This window comes from Oncorhynchus mykiss, chromosome 7 (genome assembly GCF_057628025.1).
Source record: "Oncorhynchus mykiss isolate SJ-2025 chromosome 7, ASM5762802v1, whole genome shotgun sequence".
NCBI lineage: Eukaryota > Metazoa > Chordata > Actinopteri > Salmoniformes > Salmonidae > Oncorhynchus > Oncorhynchus mykiss.
The window spans coordinates 52848986-52865016 of NC_143028.1; the positions used below are offsets into that span (position 1 = coordinate 52848986).

General features: G+C 42.5%; 1 protein-coding gene across 1 annotated transcript; it reads right to left on the reverse strand.

The window, feature by feature from the left end:
* Window positions 1-1971: 1971 nt before the first annotated feature.
* LOC110528069 (uncharacterized) lies at window positions 1972-10954 on the reverse strand. The gene is made up of 3 exons (XM_021609864.3): window positions 10320-10954; window positions 4859-5153; window positions 1972-2624 (listed from the first exon to the last, which is right to left on the reverse strand). Exons 1-3 carry the CDS (start codon window positions 10835-10837, stop codon window positions 2397-2399), a joined length of 1041 nt encoding a protein of 346 aa, XP_021465539.3. The 5' UTR covers window positions 10838-10954; the 3' UTR covers window positions 1972-2396.
* Between the last annotated feature and the right edge of the window lie 5077 nt (window positions 10955-16031).

Genomic DNA, 16031 nt, shown 5'->3' on the forward strand with positions numbered 1-16031 from the left:
CCGGGCGCCTGCAAGCTGACTTCGGTCACCAGCTGGACAGTGTTTCCTCCGACACATTGATGCGGCTGGCTTCTGGGTTAAGCGAGCAGTGAGGATTGGCAGGGTCATGTTTCGGAGGATGAATGGCTCTTGTTTTTCGTCTCTCCCGAGTCCGTAGGGGAGTTGCAGCGATGGGACACGACTGTAACAATCAATTGGATATCACGAAATTGAGGAGAAAAATGGGTAAAAATACAAAAAAATACAACAACAACAAAAAATTGATGGATGACGTGAATTTCTTCACTCCATCCACCATATGGGTCAGTCAATGTGCACCAACCACTCCACCTACTTCCTCAGGTATTTCATCTGCACACACTTCATGGCCTATACCAGAGAACCCCCTTGATAGGCTCTCTGCTTCGAAGATCCATACACAAAACATTCCACTCCTACTGTATATCTTTTTGAGGCACAAAGCATATGAACTGCTCTGCAGACACACAAATCTAAATAAGACCACTTTTTGTGACCAACGCCACATTATCCCCCAACGCATTCCAGATTTTCCTTGAGAAGTCAAACTGGTCTCCAAGGTAACATTAGTCCAAAACCCTCAGTCTAGACTAGGCTTGGATTTCCTAGTTTCCACCACAACTTTACTTCTCTTGTTTCCTTTCATTTTTGCCACTGTACTCATCTTCACCCGACATGCTGTCAGTTTCAAATGAAACATCCTCTCCTCTCTCGTTCCGAACCTGGATCATGTGACAAAATCATTCATTTTGATTGGCTGTCATTTTTTAAGGCCAGCTTTTTGGTTCATACTGCTGGCTTGTTTGCCTACAAGCTTTAGCTTTACCTATTGTTTGATGCTAGCCCCACATGCTATATGCCAATTTAGCCTGCTTAGGCTTTTCCTTACCACGCCACATGTTATTGCCTCCCACTTTTGACATTCATTTTTGGAATTACAAATGAGGAGTTTGTCAACACAATATATAAGAGCAGTGAATAAGAGGGACTCTCATTTACAGTATAGGTAAAGGCATCTACTGTAATTCTGCACTAGACAGGATTTGAAACACCATAATAGTGTTTTCAACCTTTTCCATGTAAGTCTGGCAAGGTGTTAAAAAAAGTGATGTTACAACACAACATGTCATGTTTCAGAGCACCTCAGGATGAATTTTTCAGTACACCGTCAATCTGTCTCAATACCTTCACAACCATGTGTTTCAATAATCCAGCAAAGTTAAGGTTTCGTCTCCTTTAAGGTCGTGGCAGCTCAGTTGCCACTCGTCTTAGCGTTACAAAGCACTTTATTTTAACAGTGTGTGTTACAGTAACAGCCCTGAGTGTAAAAAAAGAGTACAGTCTATTAAGCTACTCAGTGTTAAAATTGGTCACATTAAACCCCAGTTAATTGGGCCACATCAGGGGGAAATGAATAAGTGCATGTACTTGTCAGTACATCTAAAGTTGGAGAGTTTGAAGTTTAATGAGGAGTCTGAAGATGACTATCAAACATTATTCCAGGCAGAGTGAATCATGCCACTGCAGACCCACTGTACTGGAACCCTCCCTCTTATCACCATTAATAGTTAAAGTGTGTGTCTGAGAGAGTGTGTCTGAATAATGATGAGTGAGAAAGTGACAGACTCACAAATATCATACCCCCAAGACATGCTAACCTCTCACAAATACTATAACAGGGGAAGTTATCATTTTTGAGGTGTATGATATTTGTGCGTGTAACTTTCTCACTCATCATTATTCAGACACACTCACACTATTACAGCACTGTTGGATCTTTTTGATACACGCGCAATGACATCTGATAAATATGTGTATGCAACCAATACAATTCTATTTGATTTAGATACTGGTTTGGTGCTGAAGATAATGAATATGAGCTTGAAAAGTGGCAGAATTGCCCTTTAACCCAGATGGTGAAAATAATGAAATCAATAGAATGAACAACATCTGTCAAATGAAGTAAGATTGTAAACAGATTTTCCTTCCATTCTAGACATTTGAGTGACAGTTTATGCAATACTGTTTCGTTTCTCTGCTACATCATGTTCACAACTATATGTTAACAGAAAAATATAAATATACATAACCAATACAAATTCACAGAGAACAGCTGCTAGTATATCCCACCATTACCTCCACTGCCTCCTCTCTGACTAGCAATAGTCCCCTAACCACTGCCTTGTTAACATGTCAAGCTTTGTTTTTAAATAATTGTACTGGTTCCCGTTATATCCATTTGATTGTATGACATTCACTACAGTTTAATGGGACACTAAATACATTAGGTGACACAGTGATTCTCCAGGACTGGATTCTCTCTTGACCGTTGCCCTATTAAACTTTTAGACAACTGGTTTATTAGAGTGTTGGTCCAATCAGACCCAAGCAAGGACGTCGCCTCCCCAGTCCAAGCCCGGTCCACGGTACCAGGCGCGTGTAATTGGCTGAAACAGCAGGAGGAGCCGCAGCCTCCGGAGCAGCCCACAGAAGATGGCTGCCGCGACCACCACCAGCGGTGACATCATCACGAAGCCCAGGATAATAAGGGCGGAGCAACTGTTGTCGTCGAGGTAACGGCAGAAAGGAGAGTGGGAGTCTAGGACCTGCGGGGGTGGAGAGGGAGACCAATGTAACATTCAGACAGAAACAGACTCCAAAGATATGGACAATTATATTCATACAGTATGTGTTTCTGAGTTGTTTTTGTTAGTGAAGCAAACGTTGGTGCTTTATCTGTAACTGAACTGAGGAGGTGTGTGTGTGTGTGTGTGTGTGTGTGTGTGTGTGTGTGTGTGTGTGTGTGTGTGTGTGTGTGTGTGTGTGTGTGTGTGTGCGCATGAGCAAGCAAGAGGGACCATATGGGGGAAGGTAGTGGGGTGTGACAGACTCTTTCCCAGTTTCTCTTCAATGTTCAGATAAGAGGCAGCTGCCAATAAAACCCCTAGGCTGTCAATTACCTGTGAGTGCCACACACAGAGAGAGAGAGAGAGAGAGAGAGATATGGAGGAAGATGGAGAGAGACTGGGATGAGAGAGAGACAGATAGAGATAAGAGTGGAGCCCTTGCTCTGCTTGCTAGACTTGATTAAAAACCTGTAAGCAATGCTAATGGGTGATATACTATATACACACTGTCAGCAAGAGGGAAGAGGAGGGATACAGCTACACAGAGAGGGACATGCACAGGCAGACAGACATGCACGCGCACAAACAGAAACTCACAAAAACACTTACATAGGAGTACACAAACACTCAAACACACTCAGTGTTTTCTCAATAGGGCTACATTCTATAATAACTCTCTCGCATAGAATTCTCTAATTGTCAACATTTTCAAGAGGAATTTCCCCAGCCACCTCAGCTGAGCTCTGCAACCTCGAAACCCATCACCAACTACAAGTACACACTCATCTACACAGCATCATTATGAGAGTGTTAGCATTTACTGACTGCCTCAGAATACACATCATAATCCTGTTTTAGACACAGTCTCTTCTTAAAGGTGGTCTTAACATGACAGTTTACTACAAAAACAAGTTTGCTTCTCAGCACATCATAATCATGTTGTAGTCCAGTGTGTTCTAGACACAGTCCGCCTACAATGATAGTTCAGTTCTAAATTAAAATTAAGTTTGTCAGATGCTTTAAGACCTCAAAAGTGTTCTAATGCCAAGATGCCTCCAGGCCATGTTGTCTATCCAGCAATATGCTTCCCTTTCCCATTCATTTGTGATTGAGGAATAGAGCCGGATCTACATAAGAGATGGCATGAGATGTGGTCTCATCTTGACATTAAACCACCATTATGAGATCTGCACTAACTTTGATTTTAAAGTCAACTCTCACTTTAATGTTGCCTATAGGCCAATGAAGTGATGTCAGCTTCCGGGTGATGTCTAAAGAAGGGCGAGGCTGATAGGACTTCCCTGCCAACCCCTATCTTACCCAGAAATGTAGTGGTGTGTCTGTCTGTCCCCAGTGCCTGTGCCATGTACTGCTAAAGAAACACAGGGTGTGCCCCAGGGTTATGCGCTTGCCCCCCTACTCTTCATAATCCACAGTACATACTCCCACTTGGACAGATACTTGAACCTGGACGTCCTGTCCCACCCTGAGTGTGTTTTCCTCTGGTCCAGGGTGTTCTCTGTGCCATGAGCGACAAGAACTGAATCCTACCACTCTTTAAATACTTGTGCAAGCTCAGTATACTTTTAGAGTGTTGGGTTAGGGTGGAGCAGAAGGGAATCGTTCATATAATTTCATGTTGAAACACTTTCATGTTGGGGCACGGCAGACTGTTATCCACTAGTGGGGTTCTTAATATTATGTTATTTTAGCTGGTTCCATATGCAAATAAGCTGTTATTAACTGGTTTATTAAGGGTTGCCAAGCGTAACGCAGGTTGACATAAAGTGTTGTCAACTTTGTTCTAAGGGCAGAAAGAATCTGATTGGTTTAGGGCAGAACAAATCTGATTGGTTTCTAAAAGGTCAATGGGCGGAGTTTAACAGATGCACAACTTTTGAAAACATGGCAGAGGTTTGAACTGAGAATCTTGTAAATAAAACTTTGAGTTACAAGTTGTAATGTTTTGAAATCATTATTGTGTTACAGTAGTCTGACAAATGAGACAATATCTCTAAGATACAACTGGTGTCCTGACTTGAAGCAAAGAGTAAAATGTAGCATACTTGCAGCAACATACTAAGCTAATCAGCGAAATCTAGCAAGCTAAGCATTATGACCTCAATTCGGAGATAAAATCCTACCACAGTATTCTGATGGTCAAAGGTTGTGTTAGAGACATTGAGTGGCACTATGAGCAACCCACTACTCACCCGTGAGTGGCAGAGGAAGCCGACGTAGAGCAGCAGCGAGGCGGGCAGCAGGACCAGGGTGAACACGGCCATCAGGACCAGGACACACACCAGGACCACGCCCACGTTCCACAACAGCAGCCCTGCCCCGCACGCCACACAGCCACACCTGCCCCGGCGGCTTCCCCACGCGCTGCCCTCACTGTGGGCCAGGGGAGGGGGCAGCATCTTCACCCCCTCCCCCACCCAGAACTCCTGCTCCTTCTCCTCGTCACCTGAGCCCCCCTCATCCAGGTCCACGTCCACCCCACACATCCTGATGGGGAGAGAGCGATGGAAGGAGAAAGGAGGAGAGAGAGAATACATTGATATATTTAACAATGGAGTTTATCAGTAGGAGAGTGAATCGTCCAATGTCATTCTTCATGGATGTAGCGTAATCCTACTTTTCCTACAATCCCCTGCCTATTGTCCTATGTTTCCCCACACGTTAATGTGTTTACCACTGGGATGTCACGGACCAACACACAGCTTTGTGACTAATGGTAAACCATTAATGCTATTGGACGTACAGCTTTAAAACAGACTTCTGAGAGAGGAAACATTAACTATGGATTTGGTGTAAGGCTGCATGAGCTGTGACTAAACCACACAAAAACAACACTAGACACTTTGGAACACAAAGCTTTCCTATCTCATCCTAGAATATACAAGGTCTGAGGTCATCTGCACCTGTACACAGCCCATCTGTAAACAGCCCATCTATCTACCTACCTCATCCCCATACTGTCTTTATTTATTTATCTTGCTCCTTTGCACCCCAGTATCTCTACTTGCACATTCATCTTCTGCACATCTACCATTCCAGTGTTTTAATTGCTATATTGCAAATACTTTGCCACCATGGCCTATTTATTGCCTTAACTCCCTTATCTTACCTCATTTGCACTCACTGTATATAGACTTTCTGTTTTATTTTGTTCTACTGTATTATTGACTATGTTTTGTTTATTCCATGTGTAACTCTGTGTTGTTGTATGTGTCAAATTGCTATGTTTTTATCTTGGCCAGGTCGCAGTTGCAAATGAGAACTTGTTCTCAACTAGCCTAACTGGTTATAAAGGTGAAATAAAAAAAATAAAAAAATCTGCCTTCGGGCCTAAACAGCAGGAACACAGACTTCATCAAAGAAATTGGAAATGCAGACATTGTCATCCTACAAGAAACATGGTATAAAGGAGATGGACCCACTAGTTACCCTCTAGGTTACAGAGAGCTGGTAGTCCCATCTATCAAACTACCTGGTGTGAAACAGGGTAGAGAGTTAGGCTGTATTTTAATTTGGTACAGAGCGGACCTAAAACCCTCAATTAAATTAGTTAAAACAGGAACATTTTACATCTGTATAGAAATGAACAAGGAAATTATCTCAACAGAGAAAAATGTCCTCATGTGTGATACCTACAGTGGGGCAAAAAAGTATTTAGTCAGACACCAATTATGCAAATTCTCCCACTTAAAAAGATGAAAGAGGCCTGTAATTTTCATCATAGGTACACTTCAACTATGACAGACAAAATGAGAAAAAAAATCCAGAAAATCACATTGTAGGATTTTGAATGAATTTATTTGCAAATGATGGTGGAAAATAAGTATTTGGTCACCTACAAACAAGCAAGAATTCTGGCTCTCACAGACCTATAACTTCTTCTTTAAGAGGCTCCTCTGTCCTCCACTCATTACCTGTATTAATGGCACCTGTTTGAACTTGTTATCAGTATAAAAGACACCTGTCCACAACCTCAGACAATCACACTCCAAAGTCCACTATGGCCAAGACCAAAGAGCTGTCAAAGGACACCAGAAACAAAATTGTAGACCTGCACCAGGCTGGGAAGACTGAATCTGCAATAGGTAAGCAGCTTGGTTTGAAGAAATCAACTGTGGGAGCAATTATTAGGAAATGGAAGACATACAAGACCACTGATAATCTCCCTCGATCTGGGGCTCCACGCAAGATCTCACCCCGTGGGGTAAAAATGATCACAAGAATGGTGAGCAAAAATCCCAGAACCACACGGGGGGACCTAGTGAATGACCTGCAGAGAGCTGGGACCAAAGTAACAAAGCCTACCATCAGTAACACACTACGCCGCCAGGGACTCAAATCCTGCAGTGCCAAACGTGTCCCCCTGCTTAAGCCAGTACATGTCCAGGCCCGTCTGAGGTTTGCTAGAGAGCATTTGGATGATCCAGAAGAAGATTGGGAGAATGTCATATGGTCAGATGAAACCAAAATATAACTTTTTGGTAAAAACTCAACTCGTTATGTTTGGAGGACAAAGAATGCTGAGTTGCATCCAAAGAACACCATACCTACTGTGAAGCATGGCGGTGGAAACATCATGCTTTGGGGCTGTTTTTCTGCAAAGGGACCTGGACGACTGATCCTTGTAAAGGAAAGAATGAATGGGGCCATGTATCGTGAGATTTTGAGTGAAAACCTCCTTCCATCAGCAAGGGCATTGAAGATGAATCGTGGCTGGGTCTTTCAGCATGACTATGGTCCCAAACACACCGCCCGGGCAACAACAAATTCAATCCCCTCTAGACAATTTCCTGGGCAAAAGGTTATACTTTAATAGTGAAGGTGTAAACTTGGCAGTAGAAAACCTAAACAGTATTTTTAACCTCTCAGCTTCCCTATCAAATCAAAAAATGTCAACCTAAGTAAATTAACAACAATGACAAATGGTTTGATGAAGAATGCAAAAACCTAAGAAGGAAATTGAGAAACCTATCCAACCAAAAACATAGAGACCCAGAAAACCTGAGCCTACGCCTTCATTATGGTGAACACGAATAGTTATCTATCCAAAATGGAGATGTATGGATAAACCACTTCTCCAATCTTTTTGGCTCTATAACAAAGAACAAACAGCAAAAACATATACATGATCAAATAAATCTTAGAATCAACTATTAAAGACTACCAGAACCCGCAGGATTCTCCAATTACATCGAATGAACTACAGGACAAAAAACAACCTTCCAATCCAAATAGACCTGTGGGGTTGATGGTATCCTAAATTCAATTATAAAATATACAGAGCACAAATTCAAATTGACTATACTTAAACTCCTTAACATCATCCTCAGCTCTGGCATCTTCCCCAATATTGAAACCAAGGACTGATCACCCCAATCCACAAAAGTGGAGACAAATTTGACCCCAATAACTACCGTGGGGGATATGTGTCAACAGCAACCTTGGGAAAATCCTCTGCATTATCATTAACAGCAGACTCATACATTTTCTCAGCAAAAACAATGTACTGAGCAAATGTCAAATAGTATTTTTTACCAAATTACTGTACGACAGACCACGCATTCATCCTGCACACCCTAATTGATAAACAAACAACCCATAACAAAGGCAGTCTTCTCATGCTTTGTTGATTTCAAAAAAGCTTTCAACTCAATTTGGCATGAGGGTCTGCTATACAAAGTGATGGAAAGTCGTATTGGGGGAAAAACATACAACATTATAAAATCCATGTACACAAACAAGTGTGTGGTAAAATTGACAAAAAAACACATATTTCTTTCCACGGGGCTGGGGGGTGAGACAGGGATGTAGCCTAAGCCCCACCATCTTCAACATATATATCAACAAATTGGCGAGGGCATTTGAACAGTCTGCAGCACCCGGCCTCACCCTACTAGAATCTGAAGTCAAAGTCTACGGTTTGCTGATGATCTGGTGCTTCTGTCCCCAACCAAGGACGGCTTACAGCAGCACCTAGATCTTCTGCACAGATTCTGTCAGACCTGGGCCCTGACAGTAAATCTCAGTCAGACAAAAATAATGGAGTTCCAAAAAAGGTCCAGTTGCACAATAAAAATTCCATCTAGACACCATTGTCCTAGAGCACACAAAAAACTATACATACCTTGGCCTAAACATCAGCAACACAGGTAACTTCCACAAAGCTGTGAACGATCTGAGAGACAAGACAAGAAGAGCCTTCTAAGCTATCAAAAGGAACATCAAATTCGACATACCAATTAGGATCTGGCAAAAAATACTTGAATCAGTTATATAACCTATTGCCCTTTATGGTTGTGAGGTCTGGGATCCGCTCACCAACCAAGGAGTCACAAAATGGGACAAAAACCAAATTGAGACTCTGCATGCAGAATCATGCAAAAATATTCTCTGTGTACAACGTAAAACACCAAATAATGCATGCAAGCAGAATTAGGCCGATACCTGATAATTATCAAATCCAGAATAAGCTGCTAAATTCTACAACCACCTAAAAGGAAAAGATTCCCAAACCTTCCATAATAATTTGAGAAATGAACAAAACAGAGAAATGAACCTGGAGAAGAGCCTCCTTAGCAAGCTGGTCCTGTGGCTCTGTTCACAAACACAAACAGACCCTACAGAGCCACAGGACATCAACACAATTAGACCCAACCAAATCATGAGATAAGAAAAAGAAAATTACTTGACACATTGGAAAGAATTTACAAAAAAACTGAGCAAACTAGAATGCTATTTGGCCCTAAACAGGGAGTACACAGTGACAGAATAATAAGAAACTCACATATCTAGTGGATAAAATACCACAGTGTGCAATCACAGCAGCAAGATTTGTGACCTGTTGCCACAAGAAAAGGGCAACCAGTGAAGAACTAACACCATTGTAAATACAACCTATATTTATATTTATTTATTTTACCTTTTGTACTTTAACTATTTGCACATCATTACAACACTGTATATATATGTAATATGTAAACATGTTTCCCATGTGTGAGTGAGAGAGAGAAAGAGAGAGAGAGAGTGAGAGAGAGAGAGAGAGAGAGAGAGAGAGAGAAAACAACAAGGTACAGCATATTGTTGTTCCACAAAACATAATAAGGACTCATAAAAGGACCCAATTACCCTTACCATCACGCCCAGATACATTTAACTTGTGTCCGATATATCATCGTTATTTTCATCACCCCGCCCAGCCCCATTCCTATCCCCACCCCATCCTGCGCTCAGTGGAATTGATAACAGCGATCGATCCACCGCCACTCCCCACCCCTTCACCGACCGGGCTTCTTAGTAGCAGCAGCACCACCCCCTGGATAAAAACTGGTTAAATCAATGTTGTTTCCACATCATTTCAACCCAAAAATTAAATGTAATGATGTTTAAAACGGATTGGATTTGCAACATAAATCATCAACTTTGAACCTAAATCCAATTCATTGTTCGTTGATTTCAAGTTGAATTTACATTTGTTGGCAGCTCAACCAAATGTAAATCAAAACTAGACGTTGAACTGACGTCTGTCCCCAGTGGGACTCACAACTATAAATAACACATTTAAAATTCAACACTGTCATCATACTTAAGATATAGTATTTCACAAAATACAACAATCCAAGCAGATTTGTATTCCAAATATATTTTCACATTTACCTCGCTCTGGTGTCTCTGTCGCTATGCCTCAGAAGTCTCCTTTGAAATTGTTGACCCCAGAACAGGAGCAGGTGCTTCCAAACTCCAGAGTATGTCAGAATAAGATGATATTTCCTCGTTTGCTGAGAACAGTAAAAACAAACAAAACAGCGCTTCATAGGATGCGCACCTATTGCCTTTTCCAAGACAGTAGCACAGCGATGCTTGTGTGCTGCGTTCGAGTGTGTATAGATCAGAGCGGTGCGCAGAGCGCATGCTGTGAGTATGTGTACTATGTTAGTGTTTGAGTGAGAGAGAGAGAGAGAGTTGGAGAGAGTCCACCTCAGCACAATTGGACACGGCACACTGTCCTCTTCAACATTAGTGATTTCACATGCAAGCGGTGGAGTGAAAATGAGATAACGGGATGAGCAGACCATACCATAAACCCTATTACTATTTGCCTGTTTAAATGATGTCCTCTTCTCTTTTAGCTGAATCTGATTTTCCCAACGTTTGACCTTACTTTGGAAGCTCATCTAACTTTTTTTTTTTACTTAAAAAATAATAATTTTATCCAAGTTTACTTGGAGCATCATAAACGTACTCTCATGTAATGCATTATTGCATCCCTATGTTAATTATCCTTGTTTACCAAAAGCCTTGGTAACAGCGCCATCATATAAGCACAAATCCCTCAGTGATGCAACATCAGAAGACCAAAGCCAGGCAAAGCAGCACTCACCCATCTCTTGGACATAGGCTGCTTGTTGGCAGTGTTACCTTTACAGGCTCTGGTACTGTTAACCTACAGATGGGACATGGAGGGCTTGATTAATAATCCCTGTAGGTTCTATCAGCCAGACATGAGGCTGTCCTATGCACCTCTCTGATGAGAGAGGTCTGGGTTGGGCTATCCCCATGTGACAGATTACGGAGACCATACCCCGCTCACCCCCTCTAATGTCTCACAGTAGCCGATACCACAGTCCCTCCCAAACAAAAAAACAAACACACACACACACACTGTCACTCTCTCCACATTCTCTCCACTTCCCTTGCTGTCTGTAGGACTGGGCCGGGCCCAGCTGGGGAATAGGTTAAACTGATGGTATGACATGGTTGACAAATGATGAATAGAAAACTCTCCCTGGAGTATTCTCTCTCTCTCTGGTGCAGGACCTTTTACTGGAAAAACCACCCTGTGTAGTCCTCTCCCACTGATAGTCAGGACAACTTCTCAATGCAGTCATACTGACATCTGCTGGTCTGTTTGGTTATGGTTTCAAACATGGTTGGTCTTTTTTGTTCGTTACCAAATCATGCTTATTTGTCAATTGAAAGGTTTGAACAGTTTCAAGTCAAAACACACAGTCACCGGTGTTTAATCATTCCTTTTTCTTGTAATGCAAAGCAGCCATAAGTTACTGTAACTTAATATCAGCCAGGAATAGATCTCTCTGGTCAATGTAACCTCTGTCTGTCCCTGACCTCAGACACCCCACTGATCCCCTTCACTATCTGTATTTTAAACTCTATTGAGCTCTACCAACAGACAGACCAGAGAGCTGCACTAATGGACGAGCTCAAGCTGTACTCGCTCTCTCTCTCTGAACTCCTTCTTCCTCAGGCTTTTAGTCACTCTAACCAACTCCATCTATCGACAACACGCCACTCTGGGTTGCCATGACATCTCATTGGGAAGATGTATATTTTAGTGGCTTTATAGGTCAAAATCACTCAGTGATGGAATTATCAGATGAGAGTTAACCTTCATAAAGGTAGAAACAGGAACATTGTCCATATGATCTCAAACTCAGATAATAAAGCACTTAGCTGGTGGAGAAAAAGGAGTGGGAATTTACATTCATTTACATTACAATACTTTTTGTAGTTTTAATGCCTGCCGTTTAGTATTGGTTAAAATGGGGGGAAAGTCCTCTCTGCGTGTTTGATCTGTATGTTACTTACTAGCCAAGGGTTTCTATTAGAGAACAACATGTCCATTGTGACAGAGAGTGGCAGAGAGTAGTGAAGATGCAAACATGGCCAAAACCCTCAAATCTATGGTCCACAGTTAGAATTATAACACGCACAGCCTTAACCTCTGCACTTGAGGGAAAATCTGAAACACTATGGTGTTAGTACATTTAAATAGGTGAGATTAGGACTGGGGATTGAAAGGTAACCAATGTAAAGAGATGTACAATTCTGTAACTTGTTTTCAAATCCGAACACTTCTCAAATCAAATCAAATCCAATTTTAATAAAATCACATTTTATCAGTCACATGCGCCGAATACGACAGGTGTAGTAGACCTTACAGTGAAACAAGCCCCTAACCAACAGAGCAGTTTCCAAAAATACGGATAAGACTAAGAGATAAAAAGTAACAAGTAATTAAAGAGCAGCAGTAAAAAATAACAATATATACAGGGTGCTGCCGGTACAGAGTCAATATGCGGGGGTACCGGTTAGTTAAGGTAATATGTACATGTACAGTGCCTTGCGAAAGTATTCGGCCCCCTTGAACTTTGCGACCTTTTGCCACATTTCAGGCTTCAAACATAAAGATATAAAACTGTATTTTTTTGTGAAGAATCAACAACAAGTGGGACACAATCATGAAGTGGAACGACATTTATTGGATATTTAAAACTTTTTTAACAAATCAAAAACTGAAAAATTGGGCGTGCAAAATTATTCAGCCCCCTTAAGTTAATACTTTGTAGCGCCACCTTTTGCTGCGATTACAGCTGTAAGTCGCTTGGGGTATGTCTCTATCAGTTTTGCACATCGAGAGACTGACATTTTTTCCCATTCCTCCTTGCAAAACAGCTCGAGCTCAGTGAGGTTGGATGGAGAGCATTTGTGAACAGCAGTTTTCAGTTCTTTCCACAGATTCTCGATTGAATTCAGGTCTGGACTTTGACTTGGCCATTCTAACACCTGGATATGTTTATTTTTGAACCATTCCATTGTAGATTTTGCTTTATGTTTTGGATCATTGTCTTGTTGGAAGACAAATCTCCGTCCCAGTCTCAGGTCGTTTGCAGACTCCATCAGGTTTTCTTCCAGAATGGTCCTGTATTTGGCTCCATCCATCTTCCCATACATTTTAACCATCTTCCCTGTCCTTGCTGAAGAAAAGCAGGCCCAAACCATGATGCTGCCACCACCATGTTTGACAGTGGGGATGGTGTGTTCAGCTGTGTTGCTTTTACGCCAAACATAACGTTTTGCATTGTTGCCAAAAAGTTACATTTTGGTTTCATCTGACCAGAGCAACTTCTTCCACATGTTTGGTGTGTCTCCCAGGTGGCTTGTGGCAAACTTTAAACGACACTTTTTATGGATATCTTTAAGAAATGTCTTTCTTCTTGCCACTCTTCCATAAAGGCCATATTTGTGCAATATACGACTGATTGTTGTCCTATGGACAGAGTCTCCCACCTCAGCTGTAGATCTCTGCAGTTCATCCAGAGTGATCATGGGCCTCTTGGCTGCATCTCTGATCTGTCTTCTCCTTGTATGAGCTGAAAGTTTAGAGGGACGGCCAGGTCTTGGTAGATTTGCAGTGGTCTGATACTCCTTCCATTTCAATATTATCGCTTGCACAGTGCTCCTTGGGATGTTTAAAGCTTGGGAAATCTTTTTGTATCCAAATCCGGCTTTAAACTTCTTCACAACAGTATCTCGGACCTGCCTGGTGTGTTCCTTGTTCTTCATGATGCTCTCTGCGCTTTTAACGGACCTCTGAGACTATCACAGTGCAGGTGCATTTATACGGAGACTTGATTACACACAGGTGGATTGTATTTATCATCATTAGTCATTTAGGTCAACATTGGATCATTCAGAGATCCTCACTGAACTTCTGGAGAGAGTTTGCTGCACTGAAAGTAAAGGGGCTGAATAATTTTGCACGCCCAATTTTTCAGTTTTTGATTTGTTAAAAAAGTTTGAAATATCCAATAAATGTCATTCCACTTCATGATTGTGTCCCACTTGTTGTTGATTCTTCACAAAAAAATACAGTTTTATATCTTTATGTTTGAAGCCTGAAATGTGGCAAAAGGTCGCAAAGTTCAAGGGGGCCGAATACTTTCGCAAAGCACTGTAGGTAGAGTTGTTAAAGTGACTATGTATAGATGACAACAGAGAGTGGCAGTGGTGTGGAGAATGGAGGGGGCAATGCAAATAGTCTGGGTAGCCATTTTACTAGATGTTCAGGAGTCCTATGGCTTGGGGGTAGAAGCTGTTTAGAAGCCTCTTGGACCTAGACTAGGTGCTCCGGTACCACTTGCCGTGCGGTAGCAGAGAGAACAGTCTATGACTAGGGTGGCTGGAGTGCCTGGTGCCTGACACTGCCTGGTATAGAGGTCCTGGATGGCAGGAAGCTTGGCCCCAGTAATGTACTGGGCCATTTGCACTACCCTCACGGTCAGAGGCCGAGCAGTTGCCATACCAGGCAGTGACACAACAAGTCAAGATGCTCTCGATGGTGCAGCTGTAAAACCTTTTGAGGATCTGAGGACCCATGCCAAATCTTTTCAGTCTCCTGAGGGGGAATAGGTTTTGTCGTGTCCTCTTCATGACTGTCTCGGTGTGCTTGGACCATGTTAGTTTGTTGGTGATGTGGACACCAAGGAACTTGAAGCTCTCAACCTGCTCCACTGCAACCCCGTGTATGAGAATGGGGGCATGCTCGGTCCTCTTTTTCCTGTAGTCCACAATCATCTCCTTTGTCTTGATCACATTGAGGGAGAGATTGTTGTCCTGCACCACATGGCCAGGTCTCTGACCTCCTCCCTATAGGCTGTCACGTTGTTGTCGGTGATCAGGCCTACCACTGTTGTGTCATCGGCGAATCTAATGATGGTGTTGGGAGTCGTGCCTGGCCGTGCAGTCATGGGTGGACAGGGAGTACAGGAGGAGGCTGAGCACGCACCCCTGAGGGGCCCCTGTGTTGAGGATCAGCGTGGCGCATGTGTTGTTACCAACCCTTACCACCTGGGGGCGGCCCGTCAAGAAGTCCCGGATCCAGTTGCAAAGGAAGGTGTTTAGTCCCCAGGGTCCTTAGCTTATTGATGAGCTTTGAGGGCACTATGGTGTTGAACACTGAGCTGTAGTCAATGAACAGCATTTTCACTTAGGTGTTCCTTTTGTCCAGGTGGGAAAGGGCAGTATGGAGTGCAATAGACACTGCATCATCTGTGGATCTGTTGGGGAGGTATTCAAATTGGAGTGGGTCTAAGGTTTCTGGGATAATGGTATTCTGTATCCAAATGCTACATTTCTTTCTTGTGATCATTCGACTTTTTAGTTTGAAATGATATACACACCAGTACAGCTCCCGATTGGTCTAAGGCACTGTATTTCAGTGCTAGAGGTGTCACTACAGGCTGTATCAAAACCGGCCGTGATTGAGAGTCCTGTAGGGGCGGCGCAAGTGGCCCAGCATCGTTAGGGTTTGGCCGGGGTAGCCCGTCATTGTAAATAAGAATTTGTTCTTAACTGACTTGCCTAGTTAAATAAAACACAGCGCATGCTGCTGCATCTTTATCAAGTTGCCCTCTGCAGTACCTCTTTAAAACAGCAGAGAGAAGCATAATCAAATCTATTATATATGAACATAGGCAGCTGACTAGTCCAAGATCATGTTCCCACCACATGATGACAATAACAGACAAAAGCCTTAAATAAATCACTACAGATAGAGAGCTTCATTGA